The sequence below is a fragment of the Centruroides sculpturatus genome, unplaced genomic scaffold, assembly GCF_000671375.1.
Source record: "Centruroides sculpturatus isolate CEXI.00-Female unplaced genomic scaffold, Cexi_2.0 scaffold719, whole genome shotgun sequence".
NCBI lineage: Eukaryota > Metazoa > Arthropoda > Arachnida > Scorpiones > Buthidae > Centruroides > Centruroides sculpturatus.
The window spans coordinates 291,980-313,747 of NW_019384910.1; the positions used below are offsets into that span (position 1 = coordinate 291,980).

Genomic DNA, 21,768 nt, shown 5'->3' on the forward strand with positions numbered 1-21,768 from the left:
GCAAGTGAAGAGTAAAGAGGACTGAAACAGGCGAATAGAATTGGCGAGAGAAAGAGAGGATTATGAAACTCTTTACTGGTTTTTTAAGTCTGGATTTTGAGATTTAGTTCGTTTCTGTCAAAAGAGGAGAGTTCTATTTGGCATCTTCGGCAGAAAAACAGTTTAAAATATTCATAAGCGTGAATCAATAGTGAAGGCCCTTCACGCTTCTGAATATTTTAAATTGCTAAAATTACATTATCGCGCATAAATTAATATTCATGTGGCAATATATTTTCAGGTTTTCGCTCGAGTGAGATCCTCTGGCGTGTAACAATTTCTTTTTTCTTTTGTTGTTGTGATATCGACCGTGTTAAAATAAAGACTTTTACTTTAGGTTATTTATGTTCGTCGTTTTCGCACGTAATTATCGAAATTATGTTGTTATTTTTTTTCTTAAATTACGCGCAAAATTATTGATTTATTATGTGCCAAATCCCCCGAGTTTCCTAGCATTTCCTTTACACGAAAGAAGCAGTAAAGGATGGTCCAAATGTCAGTTAACCACATTACGAACTGGCCTCTGTTCCACCCTGCACAGCAATTTAGTCCATAAAGCGGTTAACTGACTTTTGGATCACCACGTGGACGTGGATATACGTTCACATTTTAAACTTTATCTCTTATTCTAATTTAAATATATTTATAGAAACGAATTTATTTAATAATATAAAACACGGGATGTTATTGTTTAGATTGGTCACAGTTCTGTGACTTTCTGAACATTAAATCGACCCTTAAAAATCAGTTTTTAAGGTTACGGGGAAAGAAATAAGTAAATAATCACGCTCTGAATTGAATGTTTTATATAAATGAACGATTCGGGTTTTTGGGAACCGCACGAGGAAAAATTGATTTTTCCCCCTAATAAAATATACCCCCAGGTTTGACGTCACGGATATACACCCCCCTTTTTATTATCATCTTTATTCCTTTATTATTGAAATCACGTAGTGACTTTGCGAGTCATTACATCAAACTTTAACACCCGAAAAATCCCTTTTTCCTCCCCCCGAAAATAGTCTTTAGAAAGGGATTTTCAGGGAAAAATCAAAGCACCACAAAGTGTAAACTTTATGGTGCTTTGTGGTCAGGCAAGAACCACCGACAAATGGGCAAGGAGCCCATTGTTTGGTGTTTTTCCTCTACTAGTGTACGACAGAAAACCGTGGGCAAGAAGTGCACTTGAATTGGATGAAATTCGAGTGCACTTCCTGCCCAGGACGAAAGGAACGTAATGCTGCGTTACCGTGTGTAAATATTTATTTATTTACTTTTTAAAACATTAATTTATTCGAGCGTAACGGACAATTTAAGTTACGTACACGTGTAAGATAATAGTTTGTTTACACCGAACATGGAAGTGATTGCAGCCTTGCTTCGAAAGATACGTTACGACCTAATTTCTACGTTACGCGCGCTTTTTTTTTCTTTGTTAATCGTAATTTTTCCTGTATAATTTGTTACGTAAATGTTACGTTATTTTTAGTCTTATTGTCTTCCAGCAAAAGACATTAACGACGATATAAAAATATTTTTAATAAGTCTGTCAATGATCTTTTAACTCCGTCTTTGGTGAAGGAAGTCGTTCATTTGAATAAATTTTTTACGATAATTCCGACCCCTCTATCTACCTACCCCTTGACCTTTAAACACCAAAATTTAACGGCATCGAGGACCCTAACACGGGAATCTCCTTGCAAAATTTCAGAAATTTTCGACAAAGGGTACGGGAGTTATTAAGCTTCGAAGTAAGCGAATAAAATCGCACCCCGCGCGCACACTAATACAGAAAAATCCGCATTTCTGGACGTTTCGTGGTCTTTCCTGTGTTACGCGTAACAGCACAATAGTGTATTGACACGAGCAAATTCGAGGTTTATCTTGATTGAGAGAGAGAGAGAGAGAGAGAGAATTCCTCACACAAGACGGTGATAAAATTCTTTTGTTCCTTACTTTTCCCCTATTCTTTTATCGCGTTTAGGAAAAAGTTAACCTTATTCGATAGTATTTTGTATTGTAAATCGATGGACCGTCTTTAGGGGAAGTGGTAACAATAAGTGGACCGTTTGATCCTGGAGAAAATCTAGTGTTACGCGAGTGCATCGGGGGATGACGATTTGAAAATTAAATTGTTCCACTTTCCATCGGGAATTTTGTAGTTTTAAATTCGATTATAGATCCTTATTTGTAGTCCTCGTACTTTTCCCGTTTGTGATAGAGCTATTGTCTTCTAAGGACCCTATTCCTAATATCTTTTAGGAGCAGGATTACTGAGTAATTTACATTCTTGCTGAAAATACATAATCTTCACGAAGAATAAGATTTTCTTGAAATTCCTGAAGATCCTAGTCTTGTTTCATCTTCCCGAAGACTAGGACCTTCAAGAATTACCTTCCATCTTCTCAAAGAATAGGAATCATAAAGATAAAATTGGGTTTTTCGTATGAAAAACCCATTTTTTTCTGAAATCGCGCTTACCAATGGACGAGTGTGTGAAATCACCGAATACCCGTGGGTTCGCACCCGACCAACAGGCTTGTCACGTGGATTTTTCCGAGTTTCTTCACGTGTCCAACACCTAAATAGGGGTCAGTTTACCGTAGAGGCTCAGTGAGGCAGCCTACGAAGAGATCTTTCGTGTTCTGCCCCGCCTCATCCCATCCATCCTTTCTGAAATCCTCCCTACCATTGACCTTCTCCGGGGATGAAAACTGAGAGAAATCATCTGAAACTAACCTCAAATGGCGGGTGTTTTTTTTTAGTGATTTTTATCAGCAAATGTTTCTTTTTTTTCTTACTTTCAATTCAAATTATAGTAATTTATTTTTTGAGGAATGTTGTAAGGTTAGCACTGGAGGCGATCGAGGTGGAGATACTCTGTGACCCAAATGTAAGTGTCGACCAGGGAAGAAGGGGCCATCGGCCCACTTCCAAAATTCAGTTCTCAATCAGTGGAAAGCTGGGGAAAAAAAGCCGAATAAATGTGTTACTGGGTCCTACTATAAGTAGCAGATGTGGACCCTTTTCTCTAGTCATTCTGTCATCGTATTCTAACGAGCTGTCGAGACTTTTTTTTTTGGACAGGTTCTGGATTATTGTACTCTCTCAGAAGAAAAAAAAAACAAGAGGAATTTGAAGTCCCACGTCGTATTCTCGTCACGTCTTCTGACAGAACAGTGAGTTGTTTTGGCTATTTTTAGCTGCAAAAGTATTGCGAGAGCGCTTTATCGCCTCGTTTAAGAAGTGTCACACGCTCGACAGGGGGTGCCCTTCACGAATTTTTCATTAATTTATCACGCAGATCATCGCCCAAGATGAGGAGCAACAAGTTGGTGGCGGCGTTAGTGCTTTCTTCGCTGCTCCTAGCCACTTTGATGGTAGACAGAGCGGAAGCTGGCAAGAAGAAGCTGATAAAAATGATGCTATTGGCCAGACTGGCGGGTGGAAAGAAGAAGGTGCTCATACCGCTTCCTTTTGTCTTCCCGTAAGTAACGTTTAAACCGGTCCTTTCCCACTTCTACTGGTTTTCTGATCGTCACGCCTGGTTTATTTTCAGAATTAAGAAAGATTGGCACGCTTCCTTGGATCACGGATGGCACGGAGGTGGCGATCTGGGATGGCACGGTGGTGGAGGTGGCGGCGGTTGGTGGTAACGACCTCCTCGCCTTAACGAATCTTCGTGTACATACGTTCTATTAGTTACTTCACTAACTGTGTGGAAGTGTCGACACGTTGACACTAATTAAATGTGTTTTGTACTGATTAAATAACACTGTATATAATGACATTATCAATAAAGTGTGTTTTGTACGTTTTAATAAGGTTTTCTTTTGCTCTTTTATACGTCATTTAAACACGTAAAGTTACTAATTCTGTGTGTTACTCTTCACAGCAAAACTTTAACGCTCCCTTTTTAAAAGTCGTTCCTGCACCCCCAAGAATAATTCGTCAATTTTCCTTATTTAGAAGGGTTGTATTTAGCCTAATTTAAGGGAAAATCATCTATGCCCTAATTACACGAAGCTACTCTTCACAGCACAGCTTTAAAAGACCATGTTCACCCCTTAACTTTTTAAAATTCTTGCATTCCCCACGAATAATTCGTTCATTTTTCTTATTTAGGGGGTAGAATTTACACTAACTTAAAAGTTATTAAGAAGGGAGATTTCACACCTGTGCCCATTCATTAACTACGAACCCCACTCAGAAAAGGGTCTGTTTCACCCCCCGAGGGAGCATTCACTCCACGTTAAGAGCGTGAATTATATAATTATGAGGGTTCATTATCTATAAAGTGATTTATATAATGATAATATGAGGTTTATTACACGAAAATTCCCCACCGAAGGGAAATTTAACCGCACGAAATCTGGTCGCTTTCTCTGGGAGTTGATACGCGCCAGAAATCCACAACTTTGCGTTGCAAATGGCGACGCACGGACTGCAAAAACTGAAATAAATTATATTATAACGAAACCTCGATATAGCGCCGCCGAAATTGGCGATAAATCGAACAATAAAAATTAGAATTCGCGGTAATTAAAGCATTCTTTACTTAGCATTAAGAGGAAGATCCGTCCTTGAGTATTAATTGGCACTCTATAATGATGTTGTATAAGGTAGGGCGCTATATCGAGGTTTGTGTATAAAAAAAAATTAACAAAGATTTATTCGAAAAACGTTACTAAATAAAATGTTATACAGATTTTTTACTCTACATAAATGGCATCAATCTGTCATAAACGCTGAAAAACCTCGGTTTATCATCAGATTCACGCGTGAAAATAATTATTCGCTATAAACGAGTTTCTGGCTTTAAAAAAAAGTGTATTTTAAGAGCCACAATACTCAATTCTGATTATGGAAATGGGGCCCGTCGCAAAGTATAAACGTGGTCCCCCCGACACGTTCAGGGCCGAACGTAATTAAGCTCGGAAAGTGGGAGTGGGAGGCACAGCCAAGCAGGGAAATCCGCGTTAAATCGAGGTTTGGCTTAACTGGTAACGCGTAGGGCGCAATGCAACGTAACGCAACTTGGCGAGTTCATTAAAATGTCTGGTCGACATTTTATAGAGAGGTTACTCCACCACTCGAGGCGATATGGGTGGAAACAAGGTTTGACCCAAATGTATTAGGGATGAGGGAAATGAGGGGCATCGGCCCGCTTCTAAATTTAACTCGGGATCAGTGAAAACCTGGAAAAACACAAGTAAAATGTGTTACGCAGTTCGACTATAAGTAGGAGATGAGAATCTTGCTTTCGCTCATTCCCTTTCTTGGAGGACTTTCGAGTTGTTGCCATTTGAATTGGTGGATTAAGAGGAGAAAACTTTCTACGTAAATATCGCCAGCTTTAACGCGTTACAGTTACTCTATAATATAAAATTTACGTATTCTTTTTTCACGTAGAATCTAGCCGACAAGATGAGGAGTACGACGTTCGTGTTAATCTTGGTGTTTTCAACGCTCCTAATATCCACGACGGTGATCGTTCAGGTGGATGCCGGAAAGAAAAAACTCTTAAAGATGTTACTGATGGCTAAATTAGCCGGTAGTAGCAAGAAAATCGTGTTACTCCCCATACCGTTTGCAATACCGTAAGTACACGTTACGTAGAAATGGGCAAATTCCAGAGATTTTTTTTTTAATAGAAACACCTCCACGTTTTTATTTACAGAATCAAGAAACACTCGCACGTAACAGTGGGTCACGGATGGCACGGAGGAGGTGGTGGTTTCGGTGGTGGTTTCGGTGGTGGTCACGGATGGTGGTGACCAAGCTAATTTAACACGTGTATGTACATACTGGTGTAAGAAAATTGCCATTTTATATTTCATTAACCGGGTGATAGTCAATGCCATAAAATGTTACGCATGCGAAACGAGTAACAAATTGTATAAATTATATCCATGTCATCATTAATAAAGTGATTTTTTTTCTATTTATCCGTGTTGTTTGCCTATTTATTGTCGTAATTGGGCCGCTTTTCTGAAGGTGGTACGTTGACCTAAAAATGGTTACTGTGGGAGGCCCTCCAAGTGATTATATAATTATTTAACTCCGTCACGCAACGCTGCTCGGAAGTGGGTCGATTATTTGAATAATTAAGTTTGTTTATTTACTGTTTTTTTTTAATGCGAAATCGCATTTTCAAAGCGTAAAATTCCATAAATCGAAGCGAGAATCGTGATGTTTCTCCGTGTAACTTCAGCCCGATCGTAACCAAAGTTGTTTACGCGAATTTTATGCGTAATTTTGCATCGTAACAGACATTTGCAACGCGTAAAATCCCATAAAATAAATAAATTCATTAAAGGACTCGTGAGATTCCTCTACGTTACTCCAGCCTGATCGTAACAGCTGAATTTTGAAATGCATAAAATTCTATAAATTACAACAGATTTCCGTGTTACGTCAGTCCGATCGTAACCGAATTGTTTGTGCGTTTTTTTCTGCGTAATATTGCATCGTAACAGCCATTCGAAACGCGTAAAATCCCATAAATTAAAGCAATTTATTGAATGACTCGTGAGATTTCTCCGTGTTACTTCAGCCTAATCGTAACGAAAACTGTTTATGAGAGTTTTCTGAGTAATATAACATCGTAACGGCCATTTGCAACGAGTACAAGACCAAAATTCGAGACAGAAGAGAGTAAAAACCGTGCTGTTTACATGGAAATTAAACAGAAAAATCTGTATTTTTCCCCAAGAGTAGTAATAATAATAATAAAATCGATGGAGGATATATTGTTTTCGAGGTCGTTACGTCCAAAAATTTCATCATCATCAGAAATAAACTAACTACTTAGTTAGAGAGTGGGATTTTTCCTCCACGAACGAAAGTGGAACGATCCTTCCTTCAAAATGTCTGTGACCTGGAATTCGAAAGAATAATAATTTCGGTTTAATATACACTGTACGAGGTCAAAGTCGAATTTTTTCGAAGATCTTGACCCCTCGACCTTAGTTAAAACTACACGTAACAAGACAGAGGAGTAAGAAGTCGAAGACCTTTCGAGGATATTTGGCTTTATCGGTTCGAAGAGAATGGGGTGGGCGACGAACTATCGAGTGGAAAATCATCTTACTCAAATAACCATAAACAATTGAAAAATTGTCATTTCTTCATGTATATATATACACACGATCGCTAACAATAACTAGAATGCTGAAAATCTTATCCCTCTCGCACCTGTCAAAGGTAAGTTGAAGATTTTTAAAGCTTCTCCTAGGAGTCAATGGGTGCTCCGGTGGTTCTAACAAACCAAGACCCTCTACGGAGAACTTTTAAAGATTTAAGCGCGTTTCCAATTAAAATTCTTGGCGCAGTAACAGTACTTTCACTTATTAGCATGAAGGCGGCCTGTTGTACGATCCTGGTGTTCTTGCTGATGAGCAGCATATTCCATGTATCGGAAAGTAAGAAAGAAAAGAAACTTTTCAAATTATTGGTCATGGCCAAGCTTCTGGGAGAACATAAGAAGGTTCTCATCCTCCCCATCCCATTTATGTAAGTACTTTCTTCTATAATATCTAACAAATGGTTAAAATTTGATGCCCTAAATGAAAGGTATATGCATTTACAGGATGGGATCCATGATGTCTTCGTTCGGCCATTCCGGTTTCGATATGGGTTATGGAGGAATGTACGACTAACGAATTCGACCAATTACGCTCATTTTAACATTATTTGTAATTTTAATTCTGGTGTTCATCAATAAACTCATTTTCTATTTAGTCTAGTGTTAATCTTTGTTTCGTTAATTTTAATCGAATATCTTAATGGTCGGACTTGGGATAAAGTCGCAGCTCCAGTTTACGTGTCTTTTTATTTTAATGCAACTTGACATAACAGTTGGAACATGAACTTCATCCTGAAATATTGATGAGGATCTCCCTCAATTCTCATGATCGTCTTCTACACTCCTCAGGATCATCTACAATATTCAAGATCGCCCCAGGATCATCTACAATACTCAAGATCGCCTCAGGATCATCTACAATACTCAAGATCGCCTCAGGATCATCTACAATACTCAAGATCGCCTCAGGATCATCACTCAAGATCGCCTCAGGATCATCTACAACACTCAAGATCGCCTCAGGATCATCTACAATATTCAAGATCGCCTCAGGATCATCTACGATCTTCACGATGTTCTCTTACAATCCTCGTGGAGTTATCTCACACTTTCTAACGATCTATTACAATTCCAACGAGATGCTTACAGATGAATCTTTCTCTTGAAAAATTTAACCCCGACAACAAACTTCTAGATATTAAAATCTACAAAATACACTCAAAAATCTAATTTATTTGTCGATTAGCATTAAATAAATAATTACAATTAGATAACGGTGCCATGTTGGTAGCCATTACGCAAAGAAAACAGGCAAGAGCCAAGTTACGCAGGGAAATATAATATAAACAAACACTCAAATTATCACGTAGCACTTTATATAATGCTTAGAACACAACTTTACTTAGTATAATTAGGATTATTTAGAACAAAATACACTTAATGTGGGAAAATACTAATTATTGTTTCGTAACACAAAGCAATTGTATTGAATCGAACACACAATTTCTCGAGTGAAGTCTATAAATTAACACAATGGAAAAATGTGTTAACAAATTTAATTAGTTTAGGGCCTTTGTGAGCTCAAAGCCTCCCAGGCCTTACAAACTTGCTATTTGAGGCCCCGGTATGGCCAATAATTAACGCTAACGCGTTAAAAAATTGTATTACATTGTTGAAAGTTTAATAAAATAGAGGGGTTGTTTCTACCGATACAATGAATTTTAGGGTCTGAATAAGGGCCAAGCAACCCTACTGGCTCACCTGAAATGAGACTCGCATTTAGTTTAGAATGTCGAGAAACTCCCTTCGTAGAATCAATACATTTTTGGGGCCTTCGTATATGTGAGGTTTGAATTAAATTATTAACTATTACATATATCACTTAACATATATTCAAATAGAAAGGGCCTTTGACCTTCCAGATGTCTACGGAGGCCTTAAAAACTTATTTTTTGAGGCCCCAGTACGGCCAAAATTAACGTAACGCATTAAAAAGTTGTATTATAACTTTTAAATAAAACAAAGCGGTTTTTCTTAACACAGTTGAATTTAGGGCCTCAAAACGAGCCAAATATCACATAAGGCTTTCCTGTGATAACGCTTACACTTAGAGTGTCAAGAAACCCCTTTCGTAGAATTAATAAATTTTTGGGGCCCTCGTGTATATATATATGAGGCCTCAAATAAAACTGTCTCGCTGGTCAGTACGTAACAGGGAGAACATCCATATTATGTTTAATGTAGAAATACCCCCTAGCCAAAGTTTTTAAATTTAAGCCCCCAGCCAAATTACTCTGAGACTCCTTGATAGTGCCTGTGTCTAGTAAAATGATCTAAAATGGAGTATTTTTCATGAGAGTATCCTTATCAAAGCTGAAATCTTTGATAAGGATATTCCCTTATAAAAACTCTTGTTTAAGTGCTCACGAGCTCTTACACGAGAGTTTACAACCTTGTAAGAGCACTTGAAAACTATATAATGGGCCTTTAAAAGATCAAAGGGGGAAACATGGAAGTGTCTAGTTTGACAAATCTGATAACTTGCTCCCCTCACAATCAAACCTATTATGAGATATAAGATTAGATTGATGGGATAAGGAAACGTAACACGTGGTCTATCTGTCAAGGGTTGGGTGCCTCCCGAGAAGACTTTCCATTCCTCCCGTATCGGCGTTCGTTTTTAACGCGAACTTTACTCTGTGTGTCTATAGGATAAAGCACCACTGAAACTGGCTGCTCAGGTGTTAAAAAGTGAAGAAACCCCGGGAAACTTTACGTGCTCACCCCGTTGGCCACGTGCGAATCCACGACCAACTACCAGTGTTCGGCAGTTTAATCCACTCTGCTACTGGTAGTACCCTTTTAGAAAGCCCAGAAAACTCCACATAAACCCAATAGTATAGGATAGTGGGATTGATGGAATAAGGCAAAGCGACACGATATCGAACTGCCCAGGGGGACCTTTCTACGGGAAAACTGGACCCTGTTTAGGTGTTAGACACACGAAAACCCGGAAAACACGTGTCTGATCCATCGAACCCACGACCCGAGTTTAGTGGCTCTACTCGGCCACTGATGGGTCCTATTAAAGAGAATCCTGGAGGACATTTAAAAGCAAAACTAGCGTCGAGTCTCGCTTTCACACTATAAAGAGGACGACAGCTGTTTCACGAACAAACCAACGACACTTAAACTATCTTCGGAGGCGGAAGTTCTCTCAGTTTCGACACTAGATAATAATTGGGTATCGAGTGTAAGCGTGCAGAATGAACAAGAATCTAATTATAGAACGGAAGAAACGTTTCTCTTCCACACGTTCAACATTCTTGTGCACAGTTCTCACGCTGCAACCCAACCCTACACGTTCCAAAGTAATAACTGACACGATTCTCATGTGCAACAATCGAACGAGTAAAAAACACTTAACTATATAAACACATCGATCGTAAACGGAGCATATTGCTTCTTTAGCCTCCAGCATACATCGGCATCCTCCTCCAGAACACCATTTTGGATTTACTACTCCGCCTATCCTCAGGTACTGTTAATTAAATTTTTTGAATCTGTCGTAGAATTCACGAAATCCTCCTTAAAATTTAAGATCTGAAATCAGTAAGCACCCAAAAAAAATAAAATGGGTTGTTTAGTACGATTGCAACACCCTAGATTAATGCAATAACCTACGATCAAGATAAATAAATAATTTGTACACGGTTGCATACAAATTAGCTGTATAGTAACGTACAGTCCGTGAAATCTTGAAGCTCTACAACAGCTAAAACTCAGTAAATAGCTGCTAATATTCATTATTTAATATTCAAATTTTATTAAATAATTGAAGGACTTAATATATATTTATTAATTCATTTTTAGGTGTTATTTATTATGAAGACATCGACTATTTTAATGTTAATTTTCCTATGCACCATGATAGTTACAGCTTCTTCCGGGCATCTGTTTGTTTACGATGGCCTAACGAAGCATAAATACCTAAAGAAGAAACTATGGAAGTATCTTTTATTGTCCAAGTTCAAAGGTTTAAAAGCTCACCACGCTAAGAAATTGGTGGTTTTGCCCATTCCCCTGATCTTAGGGTAAGAGAAACGATTTCAAAATACCTTTCAATGGTCAGATATTTGAAACCGATAAGATCTTTTCTTACTTTCAGCTTGGGCCATGCTGGCAAAGGATTCTCTCACGGATTCAAACATGTCGGATACGCAACGAAACTAGGCACAATCGGTGGGAAATTTTACCACAATTTCGGATATCCCGGATATATCTGGTGATTTTCCTAATAAAATATTAGGTGGGTTGTTTTTCCACCTCCCAAAAAAGTATGGAGAAGTATGGATCTTAGTTTCGAAATACGAGAGACTATTTATGAAAAGAGTTTAGAGATCGAGAAAAATCGAGTTTTATCGATTTAATTCGATCATTGTGCCCGATTTGTATCGAGAAATGCTTAAATAAATTTGTAACTTTTTGTTAGATTAAATAAAGTAATTAATAAAGATTCGGGTTTCTTTATTCTTGGAACCATACTGTAACAATATAATTCAACAATAGCACAAGATATTCTGTTATTGTTGTGTTATGATGTGTTGATAGACTGGTCTTCCCTCTGTTTATTCAGCTACAGCTGTATATTGTAGGGATAGAATTGAATAAATCCTGATCTGCAATCCATAAACCACCACCAAAGAATTGGATTATCACTCGAACAAACACCAAAAAACTGGATTTACACGCCAAAGACCACCACCAAACAACTGAATCTGCACGCCAAAGACCACACCAAACAACCAAATCTACACTCCAAATTGTTCTTTGAAGGATCCAGGATCTGTCAATACAATAACGCTCCTACTTAATTCTAATTTCTAAACTAAGAAAGCGCTGGATGGCGATTTTAACAGATAATTTTACTCTTTAAAGGGGCCTCACACACTCAATTTTCTCAAGTACTTAGTCGGAATTCTAGATCTCAGTATCAAGTATCGCGCGATAGATCTTACCTCTGTACTTACGTAAAAGGGGCCTGGCGGAACGATAAACTTCGAAATAATTTAACGAAACCATCAATATTCAATAATTTCACGGGATTAATTTATTCTACGATCTAGATGTGTGCCTAATATAACTACAGAGAGCAAAATTAATTGAATACGAGCAGGAATTCCTGATCGATGGGTGGGATATAGATAACCGGGTTACAATCCCGATTAACCTTAAGGGTCGACAATTTTCTTTAATTAATTTACAATTTATATAAAAATTCCTAATATTTTTCCTCATGTTCGATTATAAGAAGGACCACTAATATCGGGGTGACGCACATACATCATCAGACAAGACCGGTGAGTAGAGATTTATGTTCCTATCTGCTGTCTTGGGCGATCCAGTAACGTTAACCTTCTTTCGATTATGAGGGCTACATCAGTGGAACTGGTTTTAAAGATCATTTAGTTTCTTAGGATCAATTCCAGAATTTTTAAGAACTAATTTAGTTTATAGATAATATCTTCCAGGTAATCCGATGGTTCAATCCCTGATATCTTCCAGGTAATCCGATGGTTCAATCCCTGATAACTTTCAGATAACCCGATGTTCCACCTTGTATATCTTTTACATAATCCGGTGGTTCCACCTCGAATATCTTCCAGGTAATCCGGTGGTTTCACCTCGAATATATTCCAGGTAATCCGGTGGTTCCACCTCGAATATCTTCCAAGTAATCTGGAAAGATATCTGAGGTGGTTCCTCCTCAGATATCTTTCAGATAATTCTAGCGGTTCCGATTCCGTCTTTCAGCTTGAACCATCGACTTTTCTTCTGTACTTTTGTTTTATTGTATATTCTCTAAATTAGATTATATTTATTAGATTTGACGAGATGATAAACAAATTTAGTCACGGGTTCGGCTCGACAGTTGCCAATTATTAATGAGAATAACTTTTGATTTAGGAACAGTCGTTTTACCTGCTTCATGCCCACTTAATGTAGTAATTTACTCTTAATTTTTACATTTATTTATTTAAAAAAGAGGGCTTTTACTATTTTCAGAAGTAGAAATATGATAAAATTAGGGCTTAAATTATATAAAAACAATGCCAAATTTCTATATAATTACCTCATACAGGAAGAACAGGCTACATATTTTTATAGGGTACGGAGTAAAGAGCAAGATGCCCACGGCTCCACGCTTAGAGGGGCCCTAACATCCTGGCTATTGTATTGCGTAAAGAGACAGCTATATAGGGCCTGCATTCACACAGCTGGATCTTTACACAATATGATAGAATAAAGTTAAACTTGGGCTTTTATTCAGTTCAAGAAAAAGTAACACATTCATGTTTTCAGCTCCTGTAATACTCACCTTCACAGAGAATGAAGACTACTACTGTATTGTGTATATCTGTACTCGTTGTACTCCTGTTGAGTACAAACGAAAACGGAGTAGAAGCTTCCAGAAAGAAGTTATTGAAGCTCTTGTTGACTAAATCCTTAGCCAAAAAGAAATTCATCATCATTCCCATTCCAATTATTTCGTGAGTCATTTTGTTATTGTTAACTAATTTAACAAATTTTAAATGTTTTACTTAATTAAATTTCGTGTTCCTTAACCAGGCTCAAAGCGGATCCACCCATGATGCCGAGCATGATGCCAAGTATGATGTTTCCCCCATCCATGATGGGTCCTCCGATGATGGGCATGGATTGATTATGTTGAATATTAATCGAGCGTAACAGGATTATAGTTACTCATGTAATCGAATGTATATAGTTTATATTAATTCCAGTAACTGTATAGTAGATGAGTGATAATAAAAATATAACCAAAGTTTATTAAACAACATCGCTGTCAATCTTCTTTATAACTGCGCGCGTTGCAACAAGATCGGTGAACAGTTCTATGAAAATATTGTATAAACATTATACTGGATTGATGGAATAAAGCAAAGCAACACTTGAGCAATCTTCCTCCCAAGAGAACTTTCTATGGGAAACTGGTCCACACATGAACTTGGAAAATTCAATGCAGCCAGTCTGTTGGCAAGGTGTGAACCCATTATCAATGTTTAGTGGTTTTATCCACTTAGCCAAGTGTTGTGTTGCATTATTCCAATACCCATGGTAGTAGGCATTGCAATAATGCAACACAACACGATGGGGTGCTTCTGGAAGAACTACATGTCTGACAAAAAGGTCCTCTCAGTGACCAAAAATACAAAAAAGAAATTAGGAATAGCTCTTTCAAATAAAATAACCCTGATGTCCCTTAAGGTCAGGCACATTAACAAAATAAAACAGCACTTGACTTACTATGCACATGTACTATTGCTTCTCAAACATTTTAACTGGTTATTTTTCTAATTAGCAGTTATATATTTTTTATAATCGACAAATTAGTAAAATTAAAAACAAAACAAGAAAGAATTATGGCATGTCTTATCTACATAAAACTAAAATGTTTTATTAAATAATAATACTTTATCCTTTTATCAAATCATAAATATAAAACTTCACGGTTTTGAAAAAAGAAAAATGCCGTTAATTATTATGAAAAAATTCTGTATAATCCATGCACAAAAGTATAAATTTATTAAATTTTTCTCTCAAACTTATACTACAACATAATTAATGCAGCAGTTTTAAAATCTAAAAGTAATTCAAAATTTAAAAATAACAATTTATATTGTTGTATGCTTGTATATTTTGTGCGCTATAATTTTGGGGAAATTTTGGATCCTGAAAATATTCCGCATCCCCTTTTCATAAGCTGCATTGTACCACAACTCTTCTTGCTGCCTGCAGACAGCTACACTTACTGTTAGCAAACAAAATCAACAAGGCAGCCAAGGAAACAAATTTCCTGATTTTCTATGACTTTTTTCTGAACACTAATAAAAATCCCTGACTTTCCAGGTGCGTAGAAACCCCGTAGGTTCGCTTTCATCATGAGTTCCGGCTGTGCTCGCACTGAAGGCAAATTTCCATTCACCCCTCTTGAATTGCAAATTTTCCTCCCGTTATTCCGAAGGATCTGGAGTTTGGATTCACACACACAATTTTTTGTGGATGAAACATTTCAGATCCCATTCCACACTATCTGGCTGTAACAGCGTGAGTCTAATTGGAATCTGTGAGGAATATTTTAAAAATCCAAGTGGTCTCTACATCATCATCAACTGAACATTCTTTACTCCAGTTCTACATTTTCTCTGTGATTTTCTAATAAAATTAGTGATGTTGTATTGTCTCTCACATGAACTAGTTTCGGTTTGTCCGCTCATTATACTTTGTTCCCTGTGGGCCTTTTGTCCAATCCATTGCGGGTTTAGCAAGGCCCAAAATGGGACAGCCAGATCCTGACACATGAGACAGACCATCTGCAAAAAAATTCCCGTGGAGTTGCCCGCTTGGATTCAAACCTGGATCGTTTAAAAGTGATAGGATAATTTCTTAACTGTCACAGCCACTTTGTCATCAGTACTTTCCCATAATTAAGGCTCCAAAATATTTAAATGAAACACGAGTAATTGAAATATTTGTAGTTTTAATCAAAAATCATAGAAAACGCATTTGCAAATCTGACTCTAAAACGCAATGACAAACTCTCAACACTCGGTACCACTGGATCGGAACTGAATTCGAATTCAATTCTAACCCAGATCACTGCAGTTTGAATAATGGTTTTACAAGCCCAAAACAAACCAGTGAATTTGGACCTTTTCTTTGGGTAGTTTCTTTAAGTATTAAAAGTTATTTTTTTTAAACTGATTTCAACGTAAAACTACACCAGGTTTGTCTAAGCATAAAAATAGCACCAAATTTAGATCCACGTCATCATTCAAAATCATACTTTTTCCATTTGTTTGCATTATAATTATGTTATTTTTATAATTAAAACGATATCTAAGAATTTGATAAATTTAATGGATAGTGTTTATTAATGTATGTCTTACATATACAGGCAAGTGCTGCTCGACAACAGGGATATATTCCAAAGAATATGTCATAAGAGAACAGCATAGAGCAGGGCTGGCTAAACCTTGCCACACCAGGATCGACTTTCTCTATTAAAACCGTATTTTATATAATGGATACATACATATATCCGTTTCCATATATTTAATTATAATAATTAGATGACACTTAGCTTGCAAGCCACTGTTTAGCTACCGTAAGCATAGAGTATACTTAGACAAAACTATATGGTATTTTCTACTACTCATACGGGCTGTAACAACACGATGGATAACTATTTATGTATCTAAACATAGAAAAAATACAGGTGACTAGAAATTTTTCAGCTCAATTGTAATCTTTCGGTACCTCTGTTGTATAAGCAATCCGTCACTAAATGGCACTTACCTGTATTATGCAACAATTTCAAAGATTTTAGATGTGATAACCTCAAAATATTTATAAAATTTATAGAAATTTTAATGGCATTGAGAATTAAAAATACAATATACAAGTAAACTATATACAATAATGTACATAGAATTGTTTTTTTTTTTTTATATTCAAGATTAAAAGTGGTAAATACTTTAAAACTTCTTTGTGTAAGAGGTCAAGTTTATAAGATTTAAATCTATCCTAAGTTCGACTTTTAGCATCGCAAAATTTTCTTCGAAACACTTCTTCATATTTCCGTCTGACAAGCCGACAAATTTAAGATGAACTTATGGTAAAATACTTTTAAAAATTACAATTTTGATAAAATTATACACTATATGACTATTAGATTATAATTTAAAATTATTAAATATTGTTTTAAACTTTCGTATAGTATTTTTAAGTTAAATTATATGCATATGGTGTAACCACGAACCTGCCTTCTCCAGCAGTTTAGGGAGCAGTAATGTATTTTGATGGGTACTGTGGGATTTAGGCGATGAGAATAGGTAACCACTGACGACTTTCCTACGTTGGAAAATATTATGGTGGACGATAAGCTAGAAACGACAATCCTACCGCATATACATTCACCGTAGTCATTGTCTAAATATGATAGTAGTAGGGATGGCACATCCTCCGGTCTGTACTGTAAACTATAGAATTAAAAAACAATTTTTGATTAAATTATACTATTTAATCTTCAGTTTTTATATAGAAATTATTTTACTTACTTATATTTCTTAATGCTAAGAAAAGCACAGTCTAAAAGAGAATATACTTCAAACTTTGGTAAGGATAAATCTTGTTTACTTCTGAATGAATTGTCTGTAATATCTAAAACTTCTAGGTGCAAGGTCAAAATTGATATTGGTAGATACTGAAAGTAAATTATAAAATAACAAAGTTTAATATTCTGTTGAAATGTTAGTAAACTAAATTATTTAAAGTGTCATTAATTACTTGCTTATAATCATAAGCTATTACACAAGCGGGTGGAAAGTAACTAGGCATTGAGAAATTGCCATAATTTCTGTAAAAACAACAATCATAATAATATTTATGTGTACATGTACTGTAAAGTAACCAATGAAATTTTATAACTCCTGCATCAGTGGTATGGACAGTGACCAAGAGAGGCTACACGCACAGTGGCATGAGAGATGGTCGACTGCCATCTGTTCAGGAACAAATATAGATTGTTGCATGTTACGAGGTGTGGCCACTCTGCGGAGATGGTGGCATATGGTGAAGGGACATCATGCCACAATCAAGAATTGTCATCCGAGGCTAATAGCCACAGGTTCGGTTGTAGACGGGCAGAGAAGTGGCCGTCCAAACACATCATGATGCCGTCATTTGAGAAAGTCAGTGAATGGCATATTGAATTTTAAAGTAGAAATTATAGCGATTTCTCAAACCTAGTCACTTTCATCGCATCTTGTACAAGGTGCACACTTTAATATTTATCCAGGTGCACAGTAAAACACAAGTATAATAAGTATATGCATAGCCCATGAAACATTAGTTTCACTGCAATGTTTACAGTAAAATAAATAAAATTAATTAAAAAAAGAAGTATATGTAAATTGCACAGTAGTAACATGGCAATATGTAAATAATCTCTGTTTCTCCAAGTGTAAGGATAAAGCATAGCATAGCATGACAAAAAATCTCCAATTGTAAAGGATAAAAACCAATTGTATTAACCAAATTGATAAAAACCATTGTATAAATTAATGCAAAATAGTCAGCTTTATTTTACTATAGCACATGTTCAAAACATCTTGCATCTTGGAGAAATTAAGTGCTTACTTTTTGTGCATTTCATCTCATTTCAGTATAATTATTTCATAGTGTTTGTGAGTATAAGGTGATGCCATAGTACTCTATCAATTAGCAGACTACATTAGCATCGCCACAATCTCTGAACACTGTTTTTAATTTGCATTTTGTTAATTTGAAAAATTTATGTATTGCAAAAGAACTCCCTTGTGATTTAAATATGTTCCTTTTTGAATAAATTCCTTTATTTTATCATAAACATTGCAGTGAAAGTAATGCACAATATGCTATATATATTATTGTGCAATGACAGGAAGAGCTCTCTTGTACTGGATAAATACCAAAGTAAATACTCTGTTGTAAACAGCTATATTGACCATTTAGTACTGGAAAATATGAGATGAATGCATCAAAGTAGTTGACCTCAATGGTTTTTATACATAACAGCCAATGGTTTTTATACACAAGAATTATTTTCATTTGTTTTCTTTATTTAATGCAGTCAAATCTCAATACAGCACATCACCCCGTTTGTTTTTGGCTCTCTACCCTGTAGACACTAAGAGAGCCATTTTTATCCATACCAGTAGTGAGTTTTGCCAGGCTCACAATGGATGGACAGGACCACAAATAGCCAGGAAACACTGTGAAAAATGCTTATTGTTCACCCAAATTCAATCCCTGGTCACCAAAAGCAGTAGGCCAATACTGAAGTGTCTCAGCCATGTCACATTGCCCTTATAAAACACTAGTGAATGGATTTTACTCAAAAATATTAAATAGGGAACCTCTTTGATATCCATAAATTATGAAACGTAGGATTTGGCTCTGCAAACAACACTGTCATCTCCTAATTATAATTTTCAAACCATCTAACACATGATCTATACAATGCTACACCTGACTTAATTATGATTTCAGAGATAAACCAATGATGATATTCAAAGTTTGATTGTAATTTATAATTGTTTATCTAGTGGATCTAACAACCATATTATTAAAAATCGAGTATTTGGGTTTTTTCATATGCCTGTGACTATGAATCTGGAGCAGGGGTCACCAAACTATGGCCTGTGGGCCAGATCCGGCTCGCCACTGCACTGTACCACAAATGAGCTAAAATATATTTATTTATATGGAAATATTATGGATTGTAGATGAACTTATTATGTAGAAAAATTAAAATAAGTGTAAGTGAAAATGTCAAAATTGGTTCAATCTGATTTTTGCATTTGACAGTAATATAATTTTTGGGAAAATCAGTGAAATGAAAAATTCGGCGACTTTTACTTAGAGTATGATTTAGATATCTGAGAGTTTTTTGTGTATTCAGTATACTATATTGAACAATATGGTTATGCCGCCCACTCTTGTCATTCTCTCTGTTATATAGCCCGCTGTGAAAAAGTTTGGTGACTCCTGTTCTAGGTTTACTTAACTTCCAGTAAAGAAAAAGATAACTTATACAGTGATAACATGGTTTTAATTAAATATATTTTCATTACAATCTAAAGTTTTGATATAATTTCAAACTAACATACCTTCAGGCAATTATTTCTTGCCATAAACACCTTCAAGTTTCTCAATTTTCCGATATTCTCAGGTAATTTTATTAATTTATTCGAACTAATTTTTAGAGAATTCAATTGTTTGAAATGACAAAATTCCGGAGGCAGAACGGATATCTGTAATACAAAACATTTGTTAATTGTGTGTGTCTAAAAGATATTTTAAAATGTAAATATGGTGATTCACTTACCAAATTTCCATTCAAATTTAAGTATAGCAAGAACTGCATCAAGTTACCGGTGCAGATTTCTTTCGGAAATTGTTCGATTTTATTATCTGCAACATTTAAATTACGCAAAGGTAGAGAAGAAAGTGCAGAAGGTAACTCGATTATTTTATTACCCTGTAAGTCCAACGTATGAAGATGGCATAACTTTAAAATCCTAGGATCGATAATTTTTAATTTACAGTTATTGAGACTAATAGTCTTGAGTGAATTTGAGAAACTTTTAGGATAATTTTCATTTCCATTTATGTTGAGATTTTCTTGAGGTAATTGTTCTGGTTTTGTTGTCAGCTGAGAAAATCTGTAAGCTTTGCTGTTTTTTAGAGCCAAGTTGAGAAATTGAATAAAGGCTTTCAGTTGAGATGGATCCGCCTGAAAATTTAAAAAAAAAATTATAATAAATTCAAAAAGACATGGGAAAGGTGATTGATAAGTCATTCCTTATTTTTAAATGCATATGTAGCATGCAGACAACTCATAAGTTAATAGATACCCTGAATATCAGCAAATGCATGAAGCAATCAATATTAACTCCAAAAAATATGTTGCCATATTGGAGAAGGGTCTTCCTCCAACATTCTCCAATAGGCTGACAGACAAAACTGTTTGTGGACGATGGAACGCCTCACCACACTGCCAAAATGACCCAGAACTGGCCGACAATGCAAGGCAACTGTTAGTTTCCATGAGCCAGTTGGTCGACCGACACAGATCCCATTGAACACATCCAGAATCTGAAAAATTGTGCAGTGTGATATGTTCATGAAAACACTTCCCATGAAGAACTTTCAGACTGAGTACCTAGCAGGTTGACATTTTACAGGCCAAGACAACAGAACTCGTTGATTCCATGCCTGATCGGATTAAGGCTTTGGAGTTTTGATGTGCATATGTGGCATTTGTATCATGTGTATACTATGAAATAAAGGACAGTGTCTGAAAATAAGGACGTCTCTTTACTTATGGGTTATCTATATACATATAATCCCTTCAAATGTATAAAGTCATGCCAACTACTGTATAAGATTGGGCTATTTTTCAATGATTATAATTTTAATTAGAGGTGTTAGGCACCTCACTCTAGGGATAAATTATCATATCATAGTTAAATATACCTGGAAGAGGAGATCAGACCAGATGGTTGGGTACCACAATTGGCAACGTATCCTCACATCAAGAGGAGGTTGTGGGTTTGGGTCCCATTCCGGACCAATTCTTTTCTTCCAGAATATTCTAAAATTATTTAATTAAATTATAATTATTAAATTAATAAGAGATGGCACCTAATGTCTTCTTCTAGGAACAAATTAATTAGTAATTAGAATTATAATCGCCAAAAAATAGTCCGATCTTATACAGCATGTTATACTAATGAATCAGGTTTTGAGAGAAGTTTATATACCCTTCTAATGTGGCAATATATACCATTTTTTTTTTTTTAAGTTAAAAGGTTATATTTTAAAAAAAGTAAAAGTTAAAAACTTCTTGATAAAAAACATAGAACAATCACTGCACTAGGAACATCATATCAGCATTATCCCTGGAGTTGGCAATTACAGGATATCCATTTACATGTCACAATTAGTTGCAGTTATTGTGTGTTGACTTGTCATTTACGCCCACAAAACATGCACCAACTGACAAAAGTGCTCAAGCA

At 36.0% G+C, this 21,768-nt stretch overlaps 1 protein-coding gene and 2 long non-coding RNA genes across 7 annotated transcripts in view; 2 read left to right on the plus strand and 1 right to left on the minus strand.

Moving 5' to 3' along the window:
* LOC111631638 (poly [ADP-ribose] polymerase 2-like) overlaps window positions 1–21,768 on the minus strand; it is an 87,704-nt gene that overhangs the window by 64,207 nt on the left and 1,729 nt on the right. For all 5 annotated transcript variants that reach the window (XM_023375935.1, XM_023375936.1, XM_023375938.1 and 2 more), the window contains exons 2-5: window positions 20,076–20,483; window positions 19,858–20,001; window positions 17,266–17,411; window positions 16,968–17,187 (exon numbers count right to left, since the gene is read on the minus strand). In XM_023375935.1, coding sequence (XP_023231703.1) covers window positions 16,968–17,187; window positions 17,266–17,411; window positions 19,858–20,001; window positions 20,076–20,483 — 918 coding nt within the window. The remainder of the gene's footprint in view (window positions 1–16,967; window positions 17,188–17,265; window positions 17,412–19,857; window positions 20,002–20,075; window positions 20,484–21,768) is intronic.
* Window positions 10,013–11,596, plus strand: LOC111631643. Its single transcript, XR_002757735.1, has 3 exons — window positions 10,013–10,664; window positions 11,000–11,220; window positions 11,295–11,596. It is a non-coding gene; the product is annotated as an uncharacterized LOC111631643 (long non-coding RNA).
* Window positions 11,713–14,503, plus strand: LOC111631641. Its single transcript, XR_002757734.1, has 3 exons — window positions 11,713–12,486; window positions 13,490–13,677; window positions 13,757–14,503. It is a non-coding gene; the product is annotated as an uncharacterized LOC111631641 (long non-coding RNA).